Below are 11,194 nucleotides of genomic sequence, written 5' to 3' on the forward strand. Positions count from 1 at the left end.
TTTGTATCTTGAATAGTGAATATTAAATTATAATAATTAAATCTTGTCTTTTGGTTCTTTAATCTTGATTCTTGATTATGGATTGTTGAATTGTTAAATTCTTCTTCTTGATTTTTGAATTATTCTTACATACAAATTGAGGATCATAGCCCTATATATAATTTTCATATGTATTTTGCCCATCACGAAATATAATTATAAAGAAATTCGGTCTCAACATTTCTTCATACACATTCAAGCACCCATTCAAATTTTTAGATGCCTCATAAATCTTAACTAACGTGAGAAAGAGACAACATTAACACGCCATTTTTCAATTCTTGCACGAATCATACAAACTCCTAACCAATCCACATTCTCCGCCTTCCCATATGAGTCAATCATCACCAATTTAGTCACCTCATCGAGCTTGATTTTGTGGAATAATGGTAGAGATTAAAGTGCTTGATGTTCGTAGAAGACTGATTTCTAATATGATTTTTGGGATTTCTTGAAAGGCTTTCTCATTTCGAGAAGATTAGGGCATAATGGTGGAAATTTTCAATCAGACACCAATATTTATGTTTGAATTAATTGCATTTGTGAATTGATTTCTATTTCACATTTTTTAAATTTACTGCAATAAAAGATTACATTGTAATTGTAGTTGTTATGCAATAAAAAATTTGTGAACATATGCTACTAGCTAGCAATTGAGATCCTCAATTTCAATTCCTACATTGTAATTGTAGTTGTTATGGCTTGCGTGATATGTACAACTTCGTGCGGTGAATTCATTAGCAGGCAGTTGCGACCAGGGTTCTACAAAGTGGACAAGTAGAATGGGATTGAAGCCAATGTCTAATACAGTTTATGTGAAACACGTGCTTGCACGATATCACTTGAAGCAATTCCTCTTTTATCTCAAATTCTCCCAAGCACACACAGCACCTGCAATTATAATTAACATTCGTCTAATTAAAAACGCCATTCTCTTTAATTTTCATGAGAAACATAGAAGAAGAATAACAATATAATTCATTTTCTTTTAAGATATAATTTACTCAAAACAAACCTGAGAAAGGGTGGATGCTGTTAGAGATTCTAATGAACTATCAAGCAAATATTTGTGCAAAACTGCTAAAAGTAGAGTTTGGTCGACAGCGTGTGAGGTGATCAACATTTTTGTCATTTTTGTCATATCGTGTAACACATGTAGTTCAACCTTAGCTGAAGCTACTGTTAACCATTATTATACAAAAGAATAAAAACTAGTGAAGGCCTTCTAGTGGGTTTAGGGAAATGTCCTTTTCTGGGGCACTTTTAGGTCTCAAATTCTCATCAACAATCAACCTGAATCGTCCATTTCCATACTCGATCCAGCATCCTTATGATCAATGCATTAGCAAATGATTGGTTCATCAACTAATAGAAACAAATTTCTCTGTTTAACGATGACAATTTTGGTCGATAAAATTCATTTTTGAGTTGCTTAGTCGAGAACTTACACTGAATCCCTCGCTTTTAGATATTCATCAAACAAGACTGTGGAAAGCTGGTTTTTCAGCTCGGCTTTCAAATCTGAATCAAATGACTGGACATGAAACAAGAAAATCATCACGTACAACAAAGTATATATAAGAGCATACTAATGTTACAAGTTCAAGTTTCGTCACTAAGGTTGTATGCTAAAGACGAAATCGAATACTTGAACTTTTGAATGAGTTTTGTATAGAAAGATGCACAATCGACGGGAGGTGTGGTTCTTACCGTTGTAACTTGAGGTGTGGAGTCATAAATAGTCCTTGGGAGAATTGGTGGAGTTGCCGAAAAGTTCGAAGCTCGTCGCTTGAGGTAGAACAAATAAAATAACAGAAATAGAATGATGGAGAAGAGTATGGGAATTGAGAATATAAAAGCCTGGTAAAGCTTAAGTTGAATTGCTTTGGGATATTGATGAGAAGGGCTTGAAGCATGAGAAGTCTCCATCAATTAATCTTAAGTGTACAAACCTAAACCTCAGTTTGATGTAATAAGGAGAATTTTGTACAAACTATGTCTTATATATGTGAAGTCTATGTTATGTTATTGGGTTAATTTCACAAACGGTCACTGAACTTACGCAAAAATTACAAAACGGTCAATAAAATTTAAAACTTTCAGTAATAGTCACTTAAGTTTCTGGGAGCTTTTAAAAAGGGTCATTGAAATTTATAAACTTGCAGAAATGATCATTGAAGTTTGAAAACTTGCAGAAACGGTTACTGAGGTTTAAAAACACTTTTTTCAATTTTTTGGGCTACTTTTGCAGCAATTTTTCGGCCACTTTCGACCACTGATACCGTTGAATTTTGATACCATTGAAAAGTTCACAATATCTATTTCAACTACGACCCAAAATCTCCCCGTAACTCAGAGGGATTCAACCGGAAAATCACCTCAAAATTAGCCCAAAAAATCTGCCCAGATTTTCAGATGTTTTGGGCAACTTTTGCGAAGATTTTCCAGCGACTTTCGACCACCAAGACAACCAAATTTTGATACCGTTGGAAATCCCACAATGTCTTCTTCAATTACCATCCAAAATCTCCCCCAAACTCCAAAAGATTCGGTCAAAATAAACCCACAAAATCGATTACCCAGAAAGGCAAAAATTTGCCCAAATTCAAGATGCTGATTTTGTGGGTTTATTTCGGCCAAATTCTTTGGATTTATGGGGAGATTATTGGGTGTTAATTGAAGAGGAAATCGTGGGTTTTTCCAACGGTATCAAAATCCGACAGTCTTTGTGGTCAGAAATTATCGAAAAGTTGCCACAATAGTCGCCCAAAAAATTGAAAAATTTATCCAGATTTTTGCCTTTTCGGGTAGCCAATTTTATGGGTTTATTCTAGCCAATTCCTTTGGAGCTTGGGAGCAAATTTTGGTGGTAATTGAAGAGGACATTGTGGGCTTCTCAACGTATCAAAATCCGGTGGTATTGATGGTCGGAAGTTACGAGAAAGTAGTCTCAAAAATAGCCCAAAAAATCTAAAAAAATCTACCTAGATTTTGACCTTTTTGGGCATCCGACTTTGTGAATTTATTCCAGCCGAATCCTTTGGAGTTTGGGGAGATTTTGGATGATAATTGAAGATGACATTGTGGACTTTCCAAAGATATCAAAATCCGGAGATCTTGTTGGTCGGAAGTCACTAGAAAATCGTTGTAAAAGTCGCCCAAAAATCTGAAAATCTGGGCAAAAAGGTGACTACCCAAAAAGGCGAAAATCTACCCAGATTCGGGATGTTGACTTTGTAAATTTATTCCGACCAAATCCTTTGAATTTATGGGCATGTTTTGGTGGTAATTGAAGAGGAGATTGTGGACTTTCCAATGGTACAAAATTCGGCAGTCTTGGTGATCGGAAGTTGCCGCAAAAATCGCCCAAAAACTGAAAAATCTGCTCAGATTTTCTCCTTTTTAGGTAGCCAAATTTGTAGGCTTATTCCGGCCGACTCCTTTGGAGTTAAGGGGAGATTTTTGGTGATAATTGAAGAAAACATTGTGGGCTTTCCAATGGTATCAAAATTTGGTGGTATTGGTGGTCGGAAGTTACCAGAAAGTTGCCTCAAAAGTAACCCAAAAAATTTGAAATATCTGCCCAGATTTTTGCCTTCTGGGTAGCCGACTTTGTGAGTTTATTCCACCCGAATCCTTTGGAGTTTGAGGGACATTTTTTGTTGTAATTGAAGAGGACATTTTGGGCTTTACAAAGATATCAAAAATCGTCGGTCTTGGTGGTCGGAAGTCGTCAAAAAATCGCCACAAAAGTCGCCCAAAAAATCTAAAAATCTGAGCAAATTTTCTGATTTTTTGGGTGACTTTTGCAATGATTTTTTGGTCGAATCCCTTAGAGTTACGGGGAAATTTTGGATTATAATTGAAGAGGGCATTGTGGGCTTTCCAACAGCATGAAAATTTGACGGTATCGATGGTCAAAAGTGGCCGAAAAGCTGTCGCAAAATTAGCTCAAAAATTGAAAAAGTGTTTTTAAACTTCATGACCGTTTCTGAAAGCACTTATTGAAAATTTTAAACTTCAGTGATCGTTTTATAATTTTCGCGTAAATTCAGTGACTGTTTGTGAAATTAACCCTTATGTTATTTGAGTGTGGGATAGAAAGGATATTTGTGAGATTAAAAAGTAATATAATTTAATGCAACTTTGGTAATAAACAAGTAATAACAGGGCTGGAAAGAACATTTCAAGATCAGGAAAATATATTCTCTGTTCTCCCTTTTTGGTGGACTAGAAAAAGCCCACTAAATAAAATGGCCCCAGTAATCATTCAGCCTAATCTGCTAATGACATTTGACAATAATTGGTGTGCCTGGTCCGGAGAGGATAGGTCATTTGTGGCACGCTGGAATTGCTCGTCAATAGTGCTACACTTACAGAGGAAAAATATACAGACATTTCACAGAATACACACATTAGTGGGGTCCACCTCAATAAAAAAATCACATGGGGCCAACCCCATGTGTCTTCCCTGTAAAACCTCTATAAGAAAATGCCCCATACATTGGGCATTTTCCATTGCTCGTTCATGATCTCAGGAGGCAGAAGTAAGTTTTCACTGCAATATTTACTTGTCGAGTAAGGAAGAAAGTTGGGATTAGCGATCTATGTTACTGGGTAGAAGGGAAATTTGTTGACTCACTTGTAGATTAGGGGGTACTAAGGAATATAATCCTACATCAAATAAAGATGAAAATATAGACCAACTTATAAGGTTTTGGACTACTCCTCTAAACAGTGTTGACCTTTTAAGATGGAACCCAAAATTTTAATATGGTATGAGAGCCCATTAAGCTCTAACAAGTAATTCGATCCGATTAAGACTCAAAAATGAGTACATGGATTTTAAGATTAGTCTACTCAAACGAGCCACCATCTCTCGGGGCAGGTTAAAAGATATAATCTCACATCGAATAAGGATGAAAACATAGACTAATTTATAAGGATTTGGGCTACTTCTCTTAACAAGATTAACCTTTTAAGATGAAACCCCAGGTCTTAATAGGAGGAAAGTTGGATTTAGTGATTCGACTGGTTGAGTAAAAGGGGAATTGTTGACGAGCAGCAGTAACTCGGTCTTGGTATGGTAATTTGGTGTAGTTTCAGAGAGGTGGGATCAAATCAACTTTAGCCACTTTGACACATTTCTGAATTATAAAGATTACACTTTTTTCATTATAACCAGAAAGCACACTCCACATAATTAATAATGTCACCTTGAATAAGTAGTTATGGAAAGCTTGTAATATATATCCACGTTTCTCCATATTCTCATTGGTAACTAGTATTGCTCAATTTTGTTCATTGGCCTTTTGATTCATAGTCCAATTTGCAAAGCTAATTCCACTATCTTAATTAAGTTGTTTTAGTTATTGAAATATTGTGCTGTACAGTGGTTCAATTTGCAGGATTAGTAAAATCATATCATTACAAGATAATGGCTCATTTGAGCACATTAATCTTAGAATTTGTGTGCTCATTTTGAGTCTTCGTTGAATTTAGTTGTCCGTTGAAGTTTATTGGACTTTGGTATCACATTAAGATCTGGAGTTCCATTTTAAAATATCAACTTATTTAAGAGCTCAAGCTCGTATATATATATAAAATTTATTATTATTTTTTTAAACATAGTCAACCACTAAAAGTAAGACGGACAATTTGGGATCTCTCTTTTCTTCAAACATATGAAAATTGCCTTTTTGAAAATTCCTCATCATCTCGACTACTCAAGGAACGTGAATAAATCAAAGATATCAAAACCCATCAACACTACTCATAGTGAGATATTTTGCTTGGACGACTACATGTCGTCCGGTGAAATTGATAAATAATAAATGTATATGTAGGTACATACATATATGGTTACACTGTAGACCACTTTCATGGGTACTATATCTTGATGTTGATTAATCTTGATGGTGGGTACTAAGGATATTACGGATGGAACATGAAAGAGACAGATATCGAGCTTGTATTTTGCTAAGGATATCAAAATGATCGTCCACTAAGCCCTAAACACGTATATTTAGCCCTTGTTTGAACCCCATAATTTTCATAAAAATACGTTCTTCAACAATGATTTGACCTTATTTCAATCACATTCTTCATTAAAATAATATTACACGCAAATCCTAAACTTTTCTTTATTTTTTAACCCCACATTTTTCATCAATACACTATTCAAAAATGCATTTTCCCCCCAAAATGGGGATCAAACAAGGCCTTAATTACTGGCTAGATCTAAGAAGCATTGAACATTTTTTGATTGCCCAAGAATAATTAATCAAGATGGGGTGAATTTGGTTTTAAAACAACCCACTAGTTATTGCTTTCTTCTTGATCAGTTTGTTATGAAATGGAATTGGAATATGTTCAGATTAGAACTCATTGTTCATTGGCTAGTTCGTTAAGGTGGCCTCACCAGTGTTAGGTTTCTATTGAATCGAATTTGGTTAGGCACTCACTCTTGCCCCTGATTGTCCCACCACAACTCTAGTGTGTTGTTTATCTTGTACTAACTCTAATTGACAATCAGGTCGTGCATTCTTGACTTAGAATTTTGATATCAAGTGGGCTAAAGTCTTCGATTCTTTTGTGATAACGTGACTTGTCATTTCTTCTTTGTAAATCCTTAGGTTTTCTCGCGGGATTTCTAATGTAACAGGTGTACTATGTTCGGAATCCTTCCGCTCAAATTTAATGAGGCTAAGCCTCCGAAAATTCTAGGTTTTATTTTGTGTTTGCCTTAGGGGAACTCTTTGTTCTATAACCGAGGTTGTTCTTACACTAATTATTGTCGAAAATTCGACTAACGCAATCAAAAGAACAAATAAAATAAGCAAAAAAATAGAAAACAGTAGATGAAGCGAGGTATGTCAAAGCAAATCTCCTTAAAACAGATTTCGCCCCCCAGTGAAGTGCAAACGGGATTATGGACGTCTGTCTCCCAAGATACAACGCTCCTTCCAAAGTCAATACTGCACAATACCAACCTTGTCGGTCGAACCAATGAATGATTGTACTCGAACGGAATAACCACGAAAATATAAGAGAATTTTTAGAACAGAATATGGAGAGAGAAGAATTTAGAAATCAATTGAATTCGTAATTGATTTTTTTTGTTTTTAAAAACGAATTTGGGGGTCTCTATTTATAGAGATTGAAGTGTCTCATGGAACAGGTGTGTGACATTTCAGGAACTGGTGCACCACTTGGTCTGATTCGTCTTAACCATTGGATCGCACTATTTTCATGATCTGACGGCCCAAATTGAACCATGAAGTGAAGTGTCCATTCATCATGCCTATTCACTAATTTCTGAACAGTCACAGCCATGCAGATGCCACACGTACATCTAACCGTCATGCAGGACGAAGCGATGCGACCTACCACGCGTGCGCCACCTAGAATGCCAACTCACCGAGCCTTGCGCTGCCACGTCATCGAACCACGAGTCCATTTCTGAAAACTATAAGGCTCCCCAGCTCCTCGCAACGATGCGTATGTGTGAAGTGCCAAGTGAGCCTCTAAAGCGCCCAATGCGTACTTTGCGACGTGCGCATGCCAGGACAAGGTCCGAGGAGCGGCGCGAGTGGTGCAAAGCACCACTCTACTGGTGACTAGCCTTTGGCTAGCTAAAATTAGCCAAGTGGTAGGTAACTTATTAAATTATATATTATTCACACAACCCACTATATAAACAAGACTATTTTCTTGTAAACTTTCGATGTGGGATTCCTTTCCATATATAAAACACTTAAAATGGGCTTGTCAACATATGAGCCTCTATTGGAGACTTTTCCAATTCACCCAAATTAATTGCAATAGCCCACATCATTAAATATTACATTTAATGTTTTAACCCAATTATATTCAGTTAATTCCAACAATCCTCCACATGAATGGAAGAAGTCGACTCAAATCAAGGAAGACGGAAGAAGAGTACTATCTGAAAGATAACGCATCAAGATAGGTAGCTTTCGCTTTGAACCTTCTTTAGTAAGAATCTATCGAACTCACTTGGCTAATCAGTGAACACAACGTTTTGAACTGTCGGCCATTATTGTAAGCTCAGACAATAGACCAAACACATTATTTCTCATATCAAACTTGGTTCTCTATTGTGTTCATTATTTCGGCCCTGAACTACTTGGGTTCTGCAAGTGCTTTAGAGAATTCGCCTAAGTAAATTCTCATAGAACCGGCCAAGTTACAACTAACATAGGTGATGTACTATAAAGAGTACCCTACTGTAATTACTTGTACCATTTATAGTCATCATTAAAAGGAAAGCTTATCCTTAATACACTTCATAGTCAGCACTTTTTGCATCATAGAAATGGGAAGGAGTTAAACTCCTAAGTGCTTCTTATCGAGTCATTCCTAATTAGTTTTCCTATTGAACCTAGTCCATGGGATCTCCAGTTGTTAGGTTAGGTTTCCACTAAGATGACTCATTGGGTTTTAGGCTTTAAACCCATTTCCCTCGATGCGCAGTCTATACGCTTTCTAGATAACCCTTTAGTGAACAGATCTGCTAGGTTTTCTTTTGACTTAACAAAATCAATTGATATTGTTCTATTTGAGAACAACTGCCGAACGGTGTTATGTCTACAACGTATATGTCTCGACTTACCGTTATACACAAATTTTTCAACCCTGGTTATTGTGGCCTGGTTATCACAATGAATACAAATAGCCGGTACGGGCTTTGGCCATATAGGAATATCTTCTATGAAATGTCTTAACCATTCTGCTTCTTCTCCTGCTTTGTCTAAAGCAATAAACTCAGATTCCATAGTAGATCGAGCTATACATGTTTGCTTAGAAGATTTCCATGATATAGCGCCACCACCGAGAGTAAATACATAGCCACTGGTAGACTTTGACTCGTCTATATCTGATATCCAATTGACATCACTATATCCTTCAATTACTGGAGGATATTCTCCACAATGTAATGAATATTTTCTGGTCCGTTTCAAGTATCCCAAAACTCTAAGTAATGCATCCCAATGTTGATTACTTTGGTTAGTTGTGTAATGACTCAGCTTACTTACCGAGTAAGCTATATCAGGTCTTGTACAATTCATCAGGTACATTAAACTACCAATAATTTGGGAATATTCTAACTGTTGTTTCCCATTTCCACTATTCTTGTGAAAAACTATATGTGGAAGAAATGGGTTACTCGTCTCTTTAATAATATGAGTCTTAAACCTCTCAATTATTTTATCAATATAATGAGTTTGAGATAAGACTATTCCATTTGATATTCTAGATATCTTTATTCCTAGAATCACGTCTGCTTCACCCATATCTTTCATGTCAAAGTTATTGGTCAGTATATTCTTTGTTCTATTATTGACTTCTATATTAGTCCCTAATATAAGCATGTCATCAACATACAAACAAACGAGTATGTATGCCTTTTCGAATTTTTTTGAATATACGCATTTGTCACATCCATTTATGACGAATTCATTCTTAATCATGATGCTGTCAAACTTTTCGTGCCATTGTTTAGGAGCTTGCTTCAAGCCGTATAAGGACTTAACTAGTTTGCAAACTTTGTTCTCTTGTCCTTTCACTATGAAACCTTCTGGCTGTTCCATATATACTTCTTCGTTTAAATCACCATTCAGGAATGCAGTCTTAACATCTATTTGATGTATTTGTAAGTTGTACAAGGCTGCAATAGCAATTAAAACCCGAATAGAAGTAATTCTTGTTACTGGAGAATGTGTCAAAGAAATCAATTCCTTCTTTCTGACGATATCCTTTTGCAACCAGTCAAGCCTTGTATTTGTCTATTGAACCATCATATCTTAACTTTCTTTTAAAGATCCATTTGCATCCTATTGGTTTAGTTCCATTAGGAAGATCAACCAATTGCCAAGTATTATTACTCATAATGGATTCAATTTCTCTATTTATAGATTCCTTCCAGAATACGAATTCTAGACTAGTCACAGCTTCTTTAAATGTTTGGGGTTCTTTCTCAATTACGAAAGAAATAAAGTCTGGACCAAAGGATTTAATGACCTTTGCTCTTTTACTCCTTCTTGATTCAGGTTCTATATTGTTTTCAATAACATTATCTCGTGTTCTCTTTTGAGTATTCTCAAGAATGTCTCTTTTACTAGGGAACACATCTTCAAAGAATTCAGTATCTCGAGATTCAAAAATTGTATTGACATGAATGTCACTTATATCAGATTTATGCACAAGAAATCTGTATGCACTACTATTTATTGCATATCCGATAAAAATGCAATCAATAGTTTTAGGACCTAACTTAATCCTTTTGGGAGGTGGAATAGCCACTTTAGCTAGGCACCCCCACACTTTTAAGTATTTATAGGAAGGAATTCTACATTTTCATAACTCATAAGGTATCGAACCAGTTTTCTTATGGAGAACTATATTCAGAATAAAGTTAGGAGTTAGCACTGCTTCCCCCCACAAGTTTTGTGGTAATCCAGAACTTATAAGCATAGCATTAACCACGTCTTTTAGAGTTCTATTTTTCCTCTCAACAATCCCATTTTGCTGCGGAGTAAACGGGGCTGTTGTTTGGTGAATAATACCAAACTTAGCATATAATTCATCAAACATGGACGAATTATATTCACCACCTCTATCGGATCTTAATACCTTAATTATTTTTCCAAGTTGATTTTCAACTTCATTTTTGTAAGTAACAAATGCATTCAATGCTTCGTCTTTACTACTTAATAAATAAACTTGGCAATATCTACTGTGATCATCTATAAACCTGATAAAATATTTTTTACCACCTCGAGTCTGAACAAATTTTAGATCACAAATATCGTTGTGTATTAAATACAACGGTTCACTATTCCTTTCAATTGTGTTAAAAGGTTTTTTAGCAAATTTTGTTTCAACACAAATTTCACATTTATATTTGTCTTCGGAGTCAAGTTTAGGTATAAGACCTAAACCTACAAATTTTCTTAAGGAAGCACAATTTACATGTCCTAATCTGCTATACCATAAATTCGAAGATTCAAGCAAGTAAATAGAAGTATTAGTTTTATTAATAACTTGTGGATACAAATATGTGGATTTTTTGTCCACTACAACAGCATTAGCCTTAAATAGACCATCAAGTAAATAACTATTCCCAACATAC

At 35.6% G+C, this 11,194-nt stretch overlaps 1 protein-coding gene across 1 annotated transcript; it reads right to left on the reverse strand.

Moving 5' to 3' along the window:
• Window positions 1-586: 586 nt before the first annotated feature.
• On the reverse strand, window positions 587-1,996 carry LOC111382867 (probable E3 ubiquitin-protein ligase RHA4A). Its single transcript, XM_023006902.1, has 3 exons — window positions 1,750-1,996; window positions 1,488-1,573; window positions 587-930 (listed from the first exon to the last, which is right to left on the reverse strand). Exons 1-3 carry the CDS (start codon window positions 1,966-1,968, stop codon window positions 777-779), a joined length of 459 nt encoding a protein of 152 aa, XP_022862670.1. The 5' UTR covers window positions 1,969-1,996; the 3' UTR covers window positions 587-776.
• Window positions 1,997-11,194: the final 9,198 nt, after the last annotated feature.

Source organism: Olea europaea, unplaced genomic scaffold (genome assembly GCF_002742605.1).
Source record: "Olea europaea var. sylvestris unplaced genomic scaffold, O_europaea_v1 scaffold2566, whole genome shotgun sequence".
NCBI classification, from domain to species: domain Eukaryota; kingdom Viridiplantae; phylum Streptophyta; class Magnoliopsida; order Lamiales; family Oleaceae; genus Olea; species Olea europaea.

Coding starts and splice junctions, on each gene's coding strand:
- LOC111382867 (XM_023006902.1), bottom strand. CDS start 1,968: ATGGAGACTTCTCATGCTTCAAGCCCTTCTCATCAATATCCCAAAGCA. Junction 1,574..1,749: donor CCACACCTCAAGTTACAACG/GTAAGAACCACA, acceptor TTTCATGTCCAG/TCATTTGATTCAGATTTGAA. Junction 931..1,487: donor CTAAAAGCGAGGGATTCAGT/GTAAGTTCTCGA, acceptor TTATAATTGCAG/GTGCTGTGTGTGCTTGGGAG.